Source organism: Pristis pectinata, chromosome 27 (genome assembly GCF_009764475.1).
Source record: "Pristis pectinata isolate sPriPec2 chromosome 27, sPriPec2.1.pri, whole genome shotgun sequence".
Taxonomy (NCBI): domain Eukaryota; kingdom Metazoa; phylum Chordata; class Chondrichthyes; order Rhinopristiformes; family Pristidae; genus Pristis; species Pristis pectinata.
In genome coordinates this window covers 13,694,370-13,714,239 of record NC_067431.1, presented here as the reverse complement: position 1 = coordinate 13,714,239, position 19,870 = coordinate 13,694,370, and the positions used below count along the sequence as shown (strand labels likewise).

The 19,870-nt window shown below is 40.0% G+C and overlaps 2 protein-coding genes across 2 annotated transcripts; both read right to left on the bottom strand.

Annotated features, from left to right (window-relative positions):
* Positions 1-245: 245 nt before the first annotated feature.
* LOC127583576 (neurogenic locus notch homolog protein 3-like) lies at positions 246-11,339 on the bottom strand. The gene is made up of 7 exons (XM_052039698.1): positions 11,221-11,339; positions 6,149-6,283; positions 4,160-4,280; positions 3,270-3,374; positions 2,558-2,791; positions 1,508-1,759; positions 246-388 (listed from the first exon to the last, which is right to left on the bottom strand). Exons 1-7 carry the CDS (start codon positions 11,335-11,337, stop codon positions 246-248), a joined length of 1,107 nt encoding a protein of 368 aa, XP_051895658.1. The 5' UTR covers positions 11,338-11,339.
* A 29-nt stretch (positions 11,340-11,368) lies between these two features.
* LOC127583575 (uncharacterized) lies at positions 11,369-18,069 on the bottom strand (the record flags this gene model as incomplete). Its single annotated transcript, XM_052039697.1, has 4 exons — positions 18,044-18,069; positions 17,551-17,690; positions 17,318-17,464; positions 11,369-11,469 (listed from the first exon to the last, which is right to left on the bottom strand). Coding segments are annotated over exons 1-4 (414 nt in total), but the record flags the coding sequence as incomplete, so codon positions are not given.
* Positions 18,070-19,870: the final 1,801 nt, after the last annotated feature.

Below are 19,870 nucleotides of genomic sequence, written 5' to 3'. Positions count from 1 at the left end.
CTATTTGCATTGTTTACCAGCTTTATGTAATTCTGTTGTTTATGAAACATTTCAAATCTTAGGTCAAACTTCATAGCACTTTCCTGATTTTATTTCAGCTCAATAGGGATAAAATCTAATTTCATTTCATTAGATCAAAGTATTAAACTTGCAGAACCATAACACTGGTCTACATCAGAACTCCCTGCGTTACCACAACAAGCCCCCAAACAGATTCACTTGTTATGAATGCATATTAGAAAGAATTACTTGCCATTTCTGCAAGCCAGTGGATGGCTAGAAGATGCTGGGCAATAATGGCCCAGAGGGCAGGGAGCACCTGTGGTACCATCCAGAGGGAAGGCACTACTTGAACCAGAGATGCAGTAAAATCCAGCAGAACAATCTCCTGAAAGAAAAAGGAAGAGGTTTCTTTCAATTATGATCAACTTTATCTCATTTCCTACGGAATTGTAGATTTATTGCTCCTTTATTAAAAATGACAAAGATAGGATCGACTTAAAAAAAACTATGTTAGTCTTTCACAAGGGTTTTATTTCCTCCCAGTTTATTAAATCCTCCTGGAAAATAACACTTCATATTCTGCATCGACCCCTCCTGTTTGATATATCCTGGTCAGTCCTGTTGACTGATTTGATAGATGTGGATATATAAAAGCCATATGATGGAGTTAAACAGATGGAGATGGATAAAATATTTTTTACTTTAAAATTGTTCTGATATTTTCTTATTGTGGCCTTATTTGTAACAACTTAAAATGGACTGCTGTTTATGATCTTGCAAGGTTGAATTCAGTCACATGCTAATTATTATCTTAAGGGAGAATACAAGGTGTACCAAAAGTTGAATCATCTTCCAAAAAACTGTTTTTTCCCAATTCTTTTAATTTGGAGGTAGAGAAAATAATTTATTTTCATAAATCTTAAGACACTCCCTTCTAATGTAAATGCTCAAACTCCCTTCAATCACATTAACCCAACGACACAAGATGTTTCCTCTTCCTTATGAGTGGCTCCAGGGTTAATGTGTCAAATTATTGTCGATTTGTGTTTATTGATATGACTTCATATCAACCATACAACTGCGTGCTGAAAACAGGTTTGGCTTTCTGGCAGAAGAAAGGCTTGGATGTAATGCCAGGTGACTAGACAGGGCAAGACTGCTTCTGTGAAAATACATTTCTCTTGGACCCCTCCCCATTCCAATCTTATCCTAGTTTGATGAATCTGGGAATTGTTGGGATTTCCAAAATATATGGGTGAACTCAAAGAGATAGCGTATGGAACATCACAATGATCTGGGTCATACGGCCCTTTATATACATTTGCTGTCCAGCATGCTTTGCTCCCACATCAATAATTTGTTAGATTTTGAATGTCATGCCATTTGACTGAATTAACAGCATTTGATCAAACACATTACTGACAAATACATGTTAAATTAACACAGAATGTGATGTGGTTGGACATTTTAAAGATATTCTTAAAGTATCACAGCAAATCCTTACCAGAAACATTACTCTGTCCTTGACCTTCACAGTACTTTCCTCCTGTACAAGGCAGACATTCACTTCTGGAGACCATACCCAGCAAAGGTTGGTATGTTCCTGGGGGACATGGTTTAGGGCTGTCGGTCCCAGAAGGGCAGAAGTAACCTGGTGGACACTTATCTCCTGTTTGATCCCCAAAAGGATTCCCTGTCCTGGCACCAAGCACACAGTAATGTCCTGGGAAGCAAGGTCCAGATGGAGAAGCAAGTCCTGGGAAAAAAAAATAAAAGGCAGAGGAATCATCTGTTTGAAACCCCCAAAATAATTCCAAACCACTATTGATAAATCCCACTCAACCTCTTTATCATACTTCCCTCTAATACACTTAAAACTGGCCTCTTTGATGAACATTTGCTCTAACATTTTATTGTGTGACTTGGTATCAATATTTTGTTTGGTAATGCTCCTATGAAGCACTTTGGGTCACCCTTGCTGTGTTAGAGGTACTAGCAGACATTCTTGATGCTTTGGTTGAAGATTTTGGATAAATTTGGTTGCAGAAGTGTTGTGAATGAGTGAGCTGTCATGGTTGTAATTGACAAAATGTAATGTTAATAAGCTCCCAAAAGCCATAGCTGTGTCTAGTAACATTTGTGTACAGTGTTTTAAACTGGCCTACTCAATGGATTGGTAATACCATGTCCTCACAACTCGTGGATATATAAATCAATGAAGAGATGTATTAGATCTCCAGCTATTTGCCACTTTGCATGTCACTTACGAAGTGCTTTTCATCCAGATTTTCAATAATTGATATAACTGATATTGCATCTTGATAAAAGTGATGGGAATGTTCTTCTCTACCTTAATGGTAGATTCCTTGTCTCATATCAGAGGTCACAGATTCAATATTTTAGGCAATTCTAGTTATTGATACAAGAACATTTTGAATGTTATAATTTTGAAACAATACGTGGAGGTTTTAATGCTAAACTACTTTATTTATTCATTATCATATGTCAGTAAGACTCTGATTTTAAAGAGAAATAGTGCTCTATTTTCATATACCTTCCACATCACAGTAGAGTCCTGGTGTACACGGACTGCATTCTGTAACAGATGACAGACCGCCCTGAGGGCCAAACGTTCCAGCTGGGCATCTTATTCCATAGCCAGAACCTTGGGGGCAGTAGTGCCCAGGTGGACACAGGTAACCGGTGATGTTATCTGAGGGGCAGGGGGTGGTGGACTGCAGCAAGCAAACACAACCTGGGTCACAGAGACCGGAGTAACTACTCAGTCCTGGAAAACAATTGAAATAGGCAGAGTGAAAGGTGAGCACTGAAAAAATTAGTTTTGACAAAAGACATTTGAATAGGTACATGGATAGGAAAGGTTTAGAGGGATATGGGCCAAATGCAGGCCAATGGGACTAGCTTAGATGGGCATCGTGGTCAGCATGGGTGAGTTGGGCTGAAGAGTCTGTTTCCGTTCTGTATTACTATGACTCTAAGAATTGGAATATGCAAGATCTCAGCAAAGAGGTATCAAATTCTAATCAACTTAGTCTTTATATATAAAGAAAATACATGTTTTTGACCAGTGGTGACATGGACTTTAGTGGCAGTATCATTACTTAATTCCTAACTACTGAAAGATAAACAGGAAAGTGAGACTCTTACCTTTCACTGCACAATATTTTCCTCTCGGACATGCCTCGCACTGCTCAGCACTGACTTGACCAGTATGGTTACTGTAAGTGCCCTGTGGACATGGATACTGGATTCCTTGAATGCAGTAATAGCCAGCTGGACAGTCAATGGGCTGGACTGTGCCTGGCTGATTTTCATTGTATTGTCCAGGCAGATGCAGTGGACCACAATGCCTAAAGTAAAGTAAATGTACTTTCACTAGTATTTTACTCATCTGAGAATCTCTTAGGTTATACATTTCAATGCAATAGAATAAGTTGAACAGCATAAAACAAGACAGCTTCATTGAACTGACTCAAATTGTTATTTCCTGAGCTGCCTTTGACTCATTAGTCATAGTTTTCTCCACTTTACCACTCCACAGAAACTTTACAACTTTGTTCCAGTTCCCTTATCTTAGCTGTTTTATCAGTCTTAACTCAATGGCCTTGTTTGACTCTAAGCTGAACTTTCAACCTCATAACTTTGATCCCAAAGGCCATTTGTCTCTTAGCATGTACTATTACCACCTATATCCACTTTAATCACATAATTTTAATTCCTTTATTGATACCTTCGTCTTCACAAGGCTTTGCTACCTTAAAGCTGTCTTAGCTGTTCACTAGTCTCCCTAAAGCAGCTGAACCTAAATTCTGTTGTCTATGCTCTACATTGGTGTATTTTAACTCATCCATTTTCAAAATAAATGCTCAACGGATGAAACTGCTCAAACCATTCCATGGCCTCTTCTTATACCTCCTTGATCACGACGATTACTATCAATCTCGCAGCTGCCCATTCCTCAGACAATCACCTCCTGTTTGTAGCTCCCTGGTCCAATGCATGGGATTTTCTGATCTAAAACCTTTCTCCTCACTTAACATCCTTCTGAAAATCTTTTTATGAAAAAACATCGATCAATCCCAAAACAGGAAAAAGACTATATTTAAACTGATATTTTTATTTTGTGGAAACTTACTTTCCAAATGGGCATGGCTTGCAATGTATTTGTCCAGTCTGATCCTGATACTGCCCGGGAGGACATGGTTTTGGATTTGAACTGCCAGAGGGACAGTGGTGATCAATTGGACAAATGAACCCTGTGAAAGATAGGATGGATAGATGAAGTGGAGACACAAGAGACCGCAGATGCTAGAATCTGGAGCAATACACCATCTGCTGGAGGAACTCAATGGGTCGAGCAGCATCTGTTGGGGAGGAAAGGAACTGAAACCCTGGATAGGAAAAGGTTGGGTTAGGGTGTGGAAGTAATGTTAAATGATGCTACCACAAGCCTGACTGAGATCAACTTGTGCTGACTGCACACATCAATGGTTGTGAAGACAAATAGAACAAAGGAGTAAAAGCAGAGGAGTGAGAAAGGGCAGAAGAATGAAAAGTGAGAGAAAACATAAAAGTAGAACAGACAAATCAATGGAAACAAAGAAATCAAAAATAAAAATTGAAACAGGAATGAGATGAAATAGATATAGGTGGGACAGGAAGGAAAGATCTCTTTATGATCACAGGGTGTTTTAAACTGCTTTATTACAATTGAAATATAGAAATGTCATCACGGGCATATAATCAGCCAATCAACATATAAAGGTGTCACAGACATCCTTGAGGTGAACGACCAGATATCAGTTTTAGAAGTATTTATTGAGGGAGGAATTTCAAGATCATTCATACTCTGTTCCCATTATCACCAATAGGTGAAATTCATGGAACAAGCAAAGTGGCACATTAGCAGAGGGGGAAGTAAAAAATAGAAAATGCTGGACACACTCAGCAGGTCAGGCAACATCTGTGGAAAGAGAAACAGAGTTAACGTTTCTATTTTTATTTCAGACTTCCAGCATTTGCCATTTAAAACATTTTCATTAACTGGGAAAACTCATGGAGATCAGTTGCCTGTTTAAAGATTGGCTATTTAACCCTGCTGGGTGAGTTGGATTAAGCCCAAAACTGACTCATTAATTTATGCCATACTTATAAACTTTCAGTTGGCCATTTCCACCCAGGTGTTGGTTACTAGTTTAAACAAAGGAGAGAAAAGATTCAAAAGGGCTTCAGCTGCTGGGGGGGGGAGGTGGTGGGGGGTGTGGGTGGTTGGTGAGAAAGAATATCCACAATCCCAACTGTAAAGGATGAATCGTAAAGATACAAGAATGGATAGCAAGGATACAAGGATGAGTAGAATAAATTTCTGCATGAATAAAGACAGTGAAGGCATGTGCTTTTTAGTTCATTTGCAGTCAGTCCTAGAGGGTCCGTAAGAAAACAAACAGAATGACAGATAAAAACAAAGGGGAAGGGGGAGGCCATGGGAACAAAGTAAACTCCTTCCTTGACTGCTGAAGGAAGGATTTAGAGATAGTTGGATGCTAAAGGAATGCAATATAAACACAGCGTACGAATTAGCCCCATGACAATGAGCATTGGGATTGTCCAGGAACCCCATGCCCACAACAAATGCAGTAGAGACCCCTACAGCCCCCAGTGAGGAATGTAGAACTCAAGGCAGTTAGTCTGTATTGGTACAGCACTCAGTCACTTGCAGGACAGCACATTCCATTCATACAGTATAGGCGTTGGTGGAGGGAGGGCCTACAAAGCACAGTCATGTCAACAATGACTGATCACAAGGTCACTTGTTATCTGATTGGCTCTGTGCCAATAAGAAAATGGGTGAAATTGTTGTAAGATGATGTTCCATGCATCTGATTATGTATAAAAATATCATACTTTGTACAACTGGGGAGAAAGTGTGAACCACCTTCCCCTATTTGCAAGTACAAGATGGATGGAAATAAATGCGCTTCTGTTTGACCCAAAGAGTGGACAGTGTGAGCGATTCTCTTCACACAACAAAGAGAAAAATGGGCTGGATTTTCCATTCACTTGAAACCAAGGGACAGGTAAGTTGAGCACTAAGTTACAGCCTTTCAGATTTGTAACTTCTTACCTGCTGAAGCTGGTTCTGATTGGCCACTGGGACAGTAATACCCAGCCTGACACTCTTTGCTCGCATTAATATTTGCAAATCCAGGACAGTAAAATCCAGGAGTACATAAATGACAGTGAGAGACATCTGGGTTACCTAAATCCAAAAGGAATAATCCTTGTTAGAATTTGTGCAGCACCAGTAAGTCCTGTTGATACTTCTTCCGTTGAATTTCAAATGGCATGTGAGCATTTAATTGTGAGCCCTGAGAATGTGGACCTTGTCCTTAAAGCACTAGTGATAATGCTCTCACAATAGTACTGGATAGGCAACTTCAGAAAATTCACCCAATGATGTTGAAGGCTTATGTCTACATCAGGACAATGAGAGATAGGGACACAAAAAGATTTGGAAAGGAAATGGAGATGGTCATTTTGCAATCTTGATGACTGGTCAGGAGATAATAAATAATAAAAACCTAGCTCTGTTTAGCATACAAAGTTACTGATACCTTAGGAGTTGAGAGAAAAGGTCTAAAATCCCTTAACTGTCACCTGACCCTTTAGATAAGGTTTCAGCAATAAACATCAATCCACTTTTCTTTTTTGTATGAAGTTTCTCAGCATGACAGAGCTGAAGAATGTCATCAGTGTGTAATAAGGGGAGATAATTATTTTTTGTTAACAGTTAGAATGCTCACTATATTTTGTTTACATTTCCAGAATTGCTCTCGGCAGTGAGCAGACAAATAACACATTAATTGTGCTTTGTTTTTAAGGCTTAACTGAAAGACCACAAGGAATTGGAAAATACTGGTGAAGCTTACTGTTGAATGAGAAAGGAAAGAACATAAAGTGAACCAAGACAAACAGACCATGTGGGATAGAGTGGAAAACAGCTAAACATGCAAAGTGGCAAACAGACTAGAGGTAACAGCAGCCTCTGCCTATGGGAGAGTGGGTTGCCTTGTGGATACATTGGAAATGGGTCATCACTGATGATGCAGTAGTTGGTTATGTCTCTGTGATACCACATACAGGCCTGCCATTCTGCTATTCGGAAGGTATGAGAGAATTCATATGATACTCTATTTTCCATATGATACTAAGCTGCAAATTGGGAGAACCAAAAAGGATCCCAGGGCACTAGATATGTGCAAGTTATAATGTTCCAAAATAGCAAATGGAAGGATTCAAATTCAGCACACAGGTAGATTTACTAAATTGCATTGAAGATTCCTTAAATGAGCAGGAAATGAAATGTCAAAAAAAAATGGGATATGATCTCAGTGAGGTGTTCATACATTGAAAAGATTTCAAGGGGTGAATGTTGAAAAATGGGGGTGTGGTTGGGGGATCTTCCTTGGCCACTGAAAGCTATAGTGATGGTGGTCCTTCGAACTTTCCTCTCAACATTGGGTTGCAGGTTTTAAATGGATCCAAATGTCAAGAGGCAAGGATTGCAGGTGGCTGACAGAGCACCGGTTTGCTGCCAGGAACAAAAATGGAATTTCTACCCTGCTTTACGAGAGTTGGGCAAGAAGGAAAATAAGCCCAAAGAAAGGGGAGATGTGGATAATCCCACAATTAGAAAAAGGTCATTCGGGAGGGTCATCAAAAAGCACTGATCCCACAAAAAGAATGGTAGGAATCTAAAAACTAAACCAGAAAATGTTTGTAGAACTCACATCAGGCAGCACCCGTGGAAAGAGAAACACTTAATGTTTCAGGACGAATCACCTTCACCAGAATTGAGTAAAAGAGAAAATAACATAGAACAGTACAGCACAGGAACAGGCCCCTTGGCCCACAATATTGTGCTGAACTAATTACATTAATAATCGAATGCCCAACTAAACTAATACGTTCGACCAATCCTTCCATTTCCCACACATTCATGTGCCTAAATAAGAGCCTCTTGAACACCCCTCTCATATTTGCCTCCACCACTACCACCCCCAGCAGTGCACTCCAGGCATCCACCACTCTCCGTGTAAACAAAAACTTATCCCGCACATCTCCTTTGAACCTACCCCCTCTCACCTTAAATTCATGCCCTCTGGTATTAGACATTTCAACCCTGGGAGAAAGATACTGGCTGTCTATCTATGCCTCTCATAATCTTATTAACCTCTATCAAATCTCCTCTCAGCCTCCACTGCTCCAGAGAAAACAACACTAATTTGTCCAACCTCTCCTTATAGCACATGCTCTCCTATCCAGGCAGCGTCCTGGCAAACCTCTTCTGCACCCTCTCCAAAGCCTCCACATCCTTCCTATAATGGGGCAACCAGAACTGAATGTAATACTCCAGATGTGGCTTAACTGGAGTTTTATAAAGCTGCAGCATGACTTCCTGATTCTTGAATTCAATGCCTCGACTAATGAAGGCAAGCATGCCATATGCCTTCTTTACCAACCTATCAACCTGTGTAGCCACTTCCGGGAGCTATGAACTTGGACCCCAAGGTCCCTCTGCTCATCAACACTGTTAAGGGTCTTGCCATTAACAGTGTACTGTTTCTTTACATTTGATCTTCCAAGGTGCAACCCTTCACATTTGGCTGGGTTAAACTCCATCTGCCATTTCTCTGCCCATATCTGCAGCTGATCTATATCCTGCTGTATCCTTTGCCAGTCTTCTACGCTATCCACAACACCACCAATCTTCGTATCATCTGCAAACTTACTAACCCACCCATCTATATTTTCATCCAGCTCATTTATACATATTACAAAACAGCAGAGGTCTCAGTACGGATCCCTGCAGAACACCACTAGTCACAGACCTCCAGCCAGAATAAGTCCCATCGACCACAACCCTCTGTCTTCTCAGGGCAAGCCAGTTCTGAATGCAAAAGGCCAATTCACCATGGATCCCATGCATCTTAATCTTCTGGATGAGCCACCCATGAAGGACCCTGTCAAGCGCCTTACTAAAATCCATGTAGACAACATCCACAGCTCTACCTTCATCAGTCACCCTTGTCACCACCTCAAAAAACTCAATCAAGTTAGTAAGGCATGACTTGTCCCACACAAAGCCAAGCTGACTGTCCCTAATTAGGCCATGGTTTTCCAAATGCTCATAAATCCTATCCCTAAGAATCCCCTCCAGTAACTTCCCTACCACTGATATGAGACTCACTGGTCTATAGTTACCAGGATTATCCCTGTTTTCCTTCTTGAATAATGGAACGACATTAGCTACTCGCCAGTCCTCCAGAACCTCACCTGTGGCTAGAGAGGACACAAAGATATTGGTCAAGGCCCCAGGAATCTCATCTCTTGCCTCTCTCAATAACCTGGGGTATATCCCATCAGGCCCTGGGGACTTATCCACCTTAATGTTCTTTAAGAGACCCAACACTACCTCCTTCTTTATCTTGAAATGCTCTAGCAAATTAGTAAGCTCCACACTGATGTCCCTATCCCCCACATCCTTCTCCTTGGTAAATACTGATGTAAACTAGTCACTTAGGATCTCACCCACATCCTCAGCTTCCAAGCGCACGTTCCCCCCTTTATCCTTGAGTGGTCTTCCCCCGCACTTGCCTATCACCATCTTTTACCTGCATCTACCTATCACCACCTTGTGCCTACCCCACCTCCCCTCTTTTGTCCAGCTATCACAGCTCTGCTTTTCTCTCCTATATATTGGGCTTCCCCTTTTCCTATCTTCAGTCCTGAAGAAGGGTTCTGACCCGAAACATTGACCGCCTGCTTTTCTCCACGGATGCTGCCTGGCCTGCTGAGTTCCTCCAACATTATGATGTTTTTCATCTAGATTCGAGCAACTGCAGCCCTTTGTTTCTCTGGTATTAATTGTCCCTCCTGGCTTTCCTAATTCCCTTCTTGAGTTCTTTTCTGGTTTAAATAAGTTAGTTTAGGTAGCAGAGATGGTGGGGGATGGGGGCAATGGGTGGAGCAAAAGGAATGTCTGCGATAGGGTGAGATAACGTAGTCATTAAATGAACTGGCCCTTTGTGCATGCTATTCCTTTCCTCATTTCTCCCCCCCCCCCCCCCACCCCATTCTGGCATGTCTCAGTGGGCCAGACCACACAACATTACACAGACGAAGGAGCTCAACTGTATGTTTACTGGCTACATAATTTCATCCTATTCAGGATATTCCATTTGCTCTACCCATTGCCCTCCCCTCCACCCCACCCACCTTCGCTGCTACCTAGGATGACTTGTTTTCACTTTCTTGGTTCTGATGAAGGGTCTTTGACCCAAAATGTTGACTGGTTCTCTTTCCACAGATGCTGCACTAACCTGTTGAGCATTTCCGGCATTCTCTGTTTTTATTTCAGATTTTCAGCATCTGCAGTTCTTTCTTGATTTTTATTCACTGTAGCAATTTGACAGTCTCCTTCCCAAACAGCTATGATATAATTGGTGTCAATACTGAGATCTGTAGATTTTTTTTATTAAGTAGGAGTATAAAGGGTTACAGAGCTAATATGGGAAAATATATACGAATAATAATGATGATAAGAGGCATAGATTGAATGGACAGTCATAAACTTTTTCCCAGGGCGACAATGGCTAACACGGGGGGACATAATTTTAAAGTGATTGGAGGAAGGTATAAGGGGGATGTCAAGAGTAAGTTGTTTTTTTTACACACGGAGAGTGGTGGGTGCGTGGAATGCACTACCGTCAGAGGTTGTGGGGGCAGATACATTAGGGACATTTAAGAGACCCTTAGATAGACACATGAATGATAATGAAATGGGGGGGCTATGTGGGAGGGAAGGGTTAGATAGATCTTAGAGCAGGATAAAATGTCAGCACAATATTGTGGGCTGAAGGGCCTGTACTGTGCTGTAGTGTACTATGTTCTAATAATCATAGATATCATCAGCTCATGATTTTATTGAATGATGATACAAATTCAAGGACTTGAATTCCTTGTCTGCAAATAAATTGTGTAGAACTGATCAAAAAAATTGCATTGTTAAAGGATAATCTTAACTGATTACAATGTCGTTCTATCATCTTTAATTGTATCAAGTGACTTTTCTTAAAAAACTACTCACTATTATGCAAAGAAAACTACCAAGCGGAAAGAAGCCACAAACCTTACCAGCTGTACCAGCAAAGGTTCCTGGCGGACAGGGTGAGGCAACCTTTGATCCTGCAGGACAATAATGTCCTGGTGGGCAAACATTCTCTGGCGGATCAGGTCGAGAAGCATTTCCATCACAAAAGTAACCGGCTCTACATGGGCCAGAAGGAGTAGGCAGAGCGAACCCATTGCAGAATTTACCAGGATCGCATGGGACTGGGTGTGCAGCACCAGATGGGCAGTAGGTCCCAGGCTCACACATACCACCTGAATAAGTTAATTACAAAACAGCTTATTAGCAGTCTTCAAAATTCTCTGGAGGCTCATGCAGATTAGTGTCTTTTAATATATGTTCAGAAATGAGGGTAATTAAAATACTGAGGAGCAATCAAGTTATTGAGCAGTGCAAGACATTAACTTCTCACCTCAGACTTCCTTTCATTTCATACAAGTGAGAAATTACAATGCTTTCAGCTCTGCCACTCTCTCCTGGCACTCATTAATTAGCACTCATTATTGCCTGCTGCATGCACAACATTCAGAAATGTTTAAACCTAAATTGGAATCATTCAATAAATTGGCTACGAGGATTCCTTTGTTGACAGTTTTACACCCTTTTGCTATTTAGTTACCAATCTGTTGTTGAATATCAATCCAGTTTTTGAATCTCCATTAACTTCAATGCATCTTGTTTACTTGAAAAACAAAGCAACATGCTATCTCAGCAAATCTCCATGTACTTCTGTGCATTTTAGTTCTTATTGGACGAGGGATGTTTGTGCTGGGGAACAGAACAAATTCCATCTACTTTCAACCAAGATACTCCCAAGTCAGATGCAGCAAGAGTATAGGTCCCATGCTCTGTTGAAAGTGTAGCATCTGATTTATCAGTCTCTCACATAGCCAATACGCACATCAATTATATAGACTTTTGGAAACATTAGTAATTTCAGTTTATTCAAATGAGTGGCATTGATAAATAGAAGTTTCCAGACTGATTTCAGATCTGGCTCCTTCAGCTAAACGCAGTCAACATTCAGCTTTCTGATTTGGACTAAATTTGAAAGTCTCTTGAGATGAAATACACTGCAATATCAACACTCCATTTCCCAGATCCTCTTCTAGAGGAAAGAGCTAACTGGATTGATAAAGGACCAAACAGTCAAGAAATCGAAAGGCAAACTCCTCTAATGTTCCTGTCATTCGCTGTTAGTCTGGTTTTACATTAACCTCAGGTACAACACAAACCCGTGGAAAAAGGGCTGCTCAGGTACAGCGAGTCTGTCCACTGAAATACAGCATATGGCGAATTATAATATTCCAAAGAATATGTTCTTTTTGACAGATAGCTTTTCTGCCTTTACAATGACCTTACGAAAGTGCATGAGGATGCATGATATTAAATGGACTACTCGGGTGGCAAATGGAATTCAGTCTGGAGAAAAGTGGGATTATATATTTCAGGAAATCAAGGCAAAAATAAATGATACCAGGCAGGATAATAAGAAATAATCAGGAACCAAAGGACCTTGGAGACCACATGCAGAGATCTCCAAATTATAGTAGGACGTGTTGATGGGGTGGTTAAGAAAACCTCTGGGAAAATTAAGAGCAAGAACCTTACAAAACAGCACTTAGGCCATGCCTAGCACTATGTACTGTTCTGGTCACCAGACCACAGGAAAAATGTATGGAACTACAGAGGAGATGTATGCTAATGTTGCCAAGACTGGAGAAGTTTAGTTGAGAGGAAAGGTTGACTAGGATGGAGTTGGTTTCTTGAGCTGAGTCTGGAAATGGTGAATAGGAAAGAATAATTTATCATAAGTAGTCATCTTAAGGTAAACGTTGGATGAACTTGAGGGAAATCTTTAATGCAAAGAATGGAAATGGGAGTTTTGTAATATACTGTCTCAAAGGATAGTGGATGCAGAAAGAAATATTTGAATGAGCATTTGGCATGCTGTAATCCATGAGGCAATTAGAGCCTTTGCAGGTGGGAGTGGGTTTAGTCTAACAGATCTTTTTTGTCCAGCTTGGACATGTTAGGTCACAGGCCTCTTTTCTGCCATGAATTTCTTTGGATCCTTGATGTGACCCGAGGTCCAGTTTCCTTCTCTATGCTACAACCATGAGCACTTTAACAGTAAAGGCTGCAAGGAAGAATACAAGGCACTGTTTTTTTCCTCCTTTCCCTCATCCTACCAAAATGATGCATTCTTTATCTGGGAATCTGAACAATGACCATTAGCAAACTGTGATGGGAAGATGGTCTGTGACCGAGATATGTCAGAAACAGCTATCTTCCAATGTCTATATGTGCTTCTTTTCCAGGCAGACATTCTGGACCCAATCAGAAGTAGAGCTGTTTTCTCAGTTCCCCTAGCACAGTAGAACTAGACAATAAGTTCTTAACATTGTTCAAGTCATATCAGCACAAGCTAAAGATGGACTTGGGTGATACTGCGATATATTCTCTGATATATTGCAGTTTAATGGTATCCATTAAACTGCAATATATCAGAGAAATAAATGCTTTGTTAGCTCTATAAGCCAATGCAACTTCAAAATTTACCACTTAGTGAATAAAATTCATGCAATATTTCAAAATATATTCTATGATGAAAATATTAAATACATACATATTGCAAAAGTATGTTTATATATAACAATTACTTAAATTGTCAACATCAAATTAAGTTATGTCGATTGCTTAAACTGAACACATCCTATTAGATAGACTGGGTTGTTGCTATTCCCCTTTTTCTATTTTATAAAAAACATCATTGATGAACACATATTAGTTATTCATTACTTCACTTGCTATTGTTGTCACTGTTTGAAAATTTAACATGTACGAAGCAAAGATTTTGTACTATAAATAACAACTGTGTTTAAAGAAGTTCTGGCCCACACACAGTGAACAATTATTTCTGATGAAAGATCATTAGCACAAAACTTTAGCTCTGCTTCTATTTCCACAGATTCTGCCTGAGCAGGTGAATATTTCCAGCATCTGCAGTAGCTTGCTTTTTGCAGTAGCTTACCGATTTTACCTTCATATTGTTTCACTGGAGGGTAGTGCAAGCAACCAGTGACTGAATTAGTGTCAAACAGGGCCTGAAGGTGATTGTTGGAAAGGCTTTGGCTGCAAGAGGGCAGAAATTATTTTTAACGAAAGGAGTTGTTAATGCTAATACTTCATCGTTCTCTTTCTAACATTATGATCATAATTGTAACAAATTTGAGGAGAATAGTTGAATAAATAGGGGTTTAGGCCATTAAACACAGCTGGAAGTAATGGGAGAAGGCAGCAATGTCTGATAACATACAGACTGAGCATTGACTCAAAGGCATTGTACAATCAGACTTGATAAGTTGTAAGCAACGTGAAAAGGTTGCATAACTCATAGTCCCAGAGAAAGGCAGTTCCTGCATTTAAAGGAGATAGTAAACTTCATGTTATGTCACTGGCAAAAAACAAACAGGAAGGGAAAGTAACTAATGACGATCATATTAGGATATCCACATGTGACAAACGTTTAGAAAAACTGTGAGATGTGCTTGGAAAATAAAATTCAGCTGAAGGTAGTTAGGAATAACTAAGAATAGTATTGATTAAAACTGGCAGAATTAGAGCATACCTTTGCAAAATTAAATACAGAAGTAATAATCATACATTATGGAAACAGGCTCTTCAGCCCACTGAGTGTGGCATGACCATTAAGCACCCACTTTCACAACCCCCACACTGATTCCATTTTAGTCTCTTCATATTCTAATCATCTCCCCCAAAATTCTAACACTGCACATAAGGGGCAATTTACAGCTACCAATCTGCAAATCTTTGTGACATGGGAAGAAACAAGAACAATTGGAGGAAACCCATGTAGTCACTGGGAGAACGTGCAAACTCCACACAGACAGCATCCGAGGTCAGGTTGAACCCAGGTAGGTGAAGCTGTGAGGTTGCAACTCTATTTGCTGTGTCCTTAAATTTAATCTAATCTGGTATAGTAGAGAACACACAGCTGAGAGACGGATGGATAGTGGCCAGAGCTTAACCTCCCGATTTCATGGAAGATGTTGCAGCTGCCTGGAGTCTGACCTTTACCAACATTCACTGCTCCCATGCAAGATCAAATCAGTACCCATTCTGCACCCAACACTAAACAGGTAATGTAATATTAGTAAGAAGTTGTAAACTACTGCTGATATTCAGACTTGTACTGATCTTTATATGCAAGATAAAAAGGAATAAATCCTCGAGAATTACCAATTATAAAATTAAGAAATTACACAACTTAGGGAAATGAAGTGTGCTTGGGGAGGTGACTTGATGATTTTGGAACACTGTGACCAGAGAAATAACTTGTTAATTCACTGTCAGTGACTCAACTCTGTATAGGTTAGTGAAAATCAAAAAATAAAACTGTTAATGCTGAAAATCTAAACCAAAATAGAAAATGCTGGAACTGCTCTTCAGGTCAGGCCACATCTGTACAAAGAAACAGAGTCAATGTTTCTTTGGCCGAAATGTTAACTGTTTTCTCTGTCCATGTTTGGTTGAGTTTTAGGAGATGACAACATGTGAAGGCCAGGTAAGGCTACAAACACTGACATCACTGTCCTCCTTTGATTTGTTGGAGGGCCCTGCTGCTTCTTGTTCTGCTGCCAAGGTGCCACCTGTACCCTGAAGAGGGTAAAGTGCTGAAATGAACAACTGGTTAGAGCAAATCTGTGCTGTAAAACCTGCAGAAATGTTCTGGGCGTGTTAGTGAAATGAATGGCAAGTGCTATTCTTGCACTCTTGTTCACAAAACCCTGCATCACAGAATGGTGCTGATTGGGTCTACAGTCTCATTTTAGTATATGGGGTTAGGAAATGTTATATTGGGGTACAATACTATGATTGTTACTACCCATATACCTGGACTGAACAATAATTGGAGTTTCAAGCACCTCCATTATATCAAAAAAGTATCTTAACTCTGATCATCTGTGAGATCTCAAAAATACCAGCCTAAAGCCAGTGCTGTTAAGGATCACAAAACTGAATAGCAGTTTCAAAGGTACACCTCCAACATGGAACAATATGTTAACTTGGGCAGATATCGTGTCTTTGATTAGCAACTGTTAAAGGGGACACATTGCGGAAATGACATACGAAGCTCTGCATATTGTTTGTGTACTGCCCAGCTGTGCATGGTAGTTCTGAGTATTGTCTCCACTGGTCACTTCTGCTCCACTGACATGGCTGATCTGTGACCTATCTCCATTAGCTACTCTGTTCTTTTTATTCCTTCATATCTTTGGGAAACAATAAAGAGACTAGCATTTAAAATTAACGACTAACATCAAATCAATTGAGGTTTATGGAAAAGAGCTTCAAATTTATAAAAACAGGCGGTCAACGTTTCGGGTCAGGACCCTTCTTCAGGACTGAAGATAGGAAAAGGGATGGACAAAAGAGGGGAGGTGGGGTGGGCACAAGGTGGTGATAGGTAGATGCAGGTAAGAGATAGTGATAGGCAAGTGAGGGGGAGGGGAGTGCAGATCCATCGGGGGATGGCTAAAAGGTAAGGAGAGAGAGGGTAAGAAAAAGGGGGCTAGGAAAGGGAAGCAGCATGGGGGGGGGGGGAGGGCGGTTGTGGGGAAGGGGGGTGGATTACCTAAAGTGGGAGAATTCAGTATTCATGCTGTTAGGCTGCAAGGTTCCAAGATGGAAAATGAGGTGCTGTTCCTCCAGTTTGCACTTGGGATTCTTCTGGCAGTGGAGGAGGCTGAGGACTACATATCAGTGATAGTGTGGGAGGGGGACAGTTGACCACCTGCTTTTCACCACAGATGCTGCCTGGCCTGCTGAATTCCTCCAGCATCATTGTGTTTTTCATCTAGAGTCCAGCATCTGCAGTCCTTTGTTTATACCATTCCGTATGGAGAAATATTTCCTAACTACACTTCAATTTTTAGGTTGTACCTTTCCAATACTAGATTTTACAAATGGTAATAGTTTATCTCCATCCACCATGTTGGTTTCACTAATATCTTGAAACAGAGGAGAGGTTGACTGATTGGATGAATTTTTACAATGGGTGCAGTTACTGCTGTTTACCTGTCACGTGATCAATGGGAGTTGCTGTCCTTGACTTTCCTGTGCAGTAGTAGCCAGCATTGCATTTTCCAGTTGCAGCTACCAGCCCAGAGGAGTTACAGAATAATCCCGGGGGACAAGGGAGACAATTAATTTCTGCCCCACTACCTAGAAATGGGGAAAATAGTTTTTATTTCCTGAATAACAAACAATGAGTCTACAAAAGAAAATTAATATAATAAGGCATTAATTACCTTGCATAGGCCCAAAGTGTCCAATTGGGCAGGGTCGGATATTCTCAGTACCTTTGGGGCAGTAGGAGCCTCCAGGGCATCTCTGACCTGTAATTCCATCAGTGGGATTTGGAGAGGAAGATCTTTCAATGCAATAATATCTGGAAATCAGAAACAAAACATATTCCTATAGTGTTTATAGCATCATTTACTACTTCTTTTAAAAGCACATCACTGATGGAATGGATTCTAAAAAGTAACCGCAACATAAAAAACAACAAAAGAAACAGCTCAAATCTGAGATGACAGCCAGCAGTGATTTCATTCACCACTCTTCACTAATTTCACTTGCAAAAACAATAGATAAGAAAGAAATGTGAAAGCATCATCTTTAAAGCTACGTAACTCATCATCCACAATTCAATACTTACAAGTGGAATGGAAATAAAAGAAATAATGACCCAAAACTTGATGGGAAAGTCAGACAGCTCCACCATGAACAGTTAGCACTTACCCAAGCAAAGTAACAATTTTGTGCATGCACATTCAAATGCAGATGTCCCAAAGTGGCCCATAGATTCTAGTTGGCAAATCTATCTGCATACTCTGTCACCGGATTCATTGGAGGACCACCAATTTGTCGAGATTCCCCAGCAATTACAATGGGGAATCTGCTCACTCAACCTTCACCAGGATCTACCCAGTTCAGGAGTCCTGATCCCATTTATTTTAATAGAGACTTCAGAGTTGTGAGCAACAGCAAGATAGCTAATAGCTTTTTAAGTATTTTCATTTTTCTAATTTTTTTCCCAATTATTTATTAATGTGTTAAGTTCTCTTAGATGACTTTAAATCTCTAAACATTTAGTAATTAACACTTTTAATCATTTATCTGTTTTTGATAGCTTTTAAATGCTTCTGACCAGCAGAAATGTTTTATTTGATGATAAAATTCCTGTGGGGCATCTTGGCATGTTCCAGGTACATTAATACTAACTGTTGATACATGAATGGTTAAAAATGGAAGTTGTCATCTCGTACCCTTCCCAGCAGTCTCCCATTGGCTTGGTCAGGCCTCCTCGATCACAGTACTTCCCAACTGGACAGGAAAGGCAATCTGTGACTGCACCCATCCCAGTACGGTTGCTGAATGTTCCAATTGGACATGGAAATTGGGAAGGCAACCTTGAACCTGGAATTCAAAAAGAACTGATGAGTTAGTACCAAGTCATAGTTATTGTTTAATTTGTTCGTGGGTATCGTTAGATAGGCTAGGATTTATTGTTGATCCCTAAATGGGCCTGAAGAGAGTATCTTAGCAAGCCACTGCAGAGAGTAGTTCAGAGTCAATCACATTGCTGCGGATCTGGAATATCAGAGTCATAAGTGGCAGAATTCCCTCTCTTAATGAAGAAGTAAAAGGATTTTTAAGACAACCTTATGGTATTTTTAATCTAATATTTATTTAATTATGAATTTAAAATCCCCGAATTGCAATTCCAGATCGATATTCCAGACCTCTGAATATATGGGTTTACTAAATTAAGCACAAAGTTGGTCGATTTTACAGTATTGAGCATGGGCCATAATTTTTCATTCATGATTTGAGATGCTGTTTCTTGTTCTCTGATAGTATCCCCATGTTTAACTTTACGAAATAAAAGTAGACTTTACAACTTCTCTCCACAAGATTCCTAGCCCATGTCAAGTTTTTGGATAGAAACCACAGAAGACAACATTGGACAGATGACAGATTAAAAGCCTTGGATATCTATTTATTGTCTGTAAAATAATTCAACTTTTTAGCTATATTTTTCTGTGGAGCATCACAGGTTTATTGACTGGAAGGCTATTTGGAATTAGCCCACCACTCCTGTTATTTTTTAAAAAAGTACTAATTACCTTTTGTTTATAGATTATGTTTTGATCTCTGTCAGAAGCTGAGAATACTTCACATTCTATCAAATCTCTGAAATGAAATTCCTTCCATTTTATGTTAAACACATCACCCAGTTATTGCGATACTGATCCTTGTACCAATACCATCTTATTAAATTTCATGTCCTCTTAAGCTTCTTGATCTCATTTCCTTTTAGCTTTTTTCTTTCTGGTTTGCTAGTGTTAATTATAAAATGCCATTGTGTTATAATTCATTTGTGATTGTGTTCACTTTGTAAGCATCCCAATTGAAATTGTAAGCTACTTGAACATTACCTTCTGGGCAGTAATATCCTGCAGGACATGGATGAGGTGTCTGCACTCCTTGTAAAGAGTCAGAAAAATTGTTGGTTGTTAGATGACAGAAAAATCCAGCAGGACATGGGATACAGGAGGCCTTAAT

Excerpts from the sequence above, each read along its gene's own strand:
- LOC127583576 (XM_052039698.1), bottom strand. The coding sequence starts at position 11,337 with ATGGAAATGCTTCTCGACCTGATCCGCCAGAGAATGTTTGCCCACCAG. Across the intron at positions 3,375-4,159 it reads AAGCCATGCCCATTTGGAAA|GCATTGTGGTCCACTGCATC; the intron begins GTAAGTTTCCAC and ends ACTTTACTTTAG. Across the intron at positions 2,792-3,269 it reads TACTGCATTCAAGGAATCCA|GACTGAGTAGTTACTCCGGT; the intron begins GTATCCATGTCC and ends ATTGTTTTCCAG.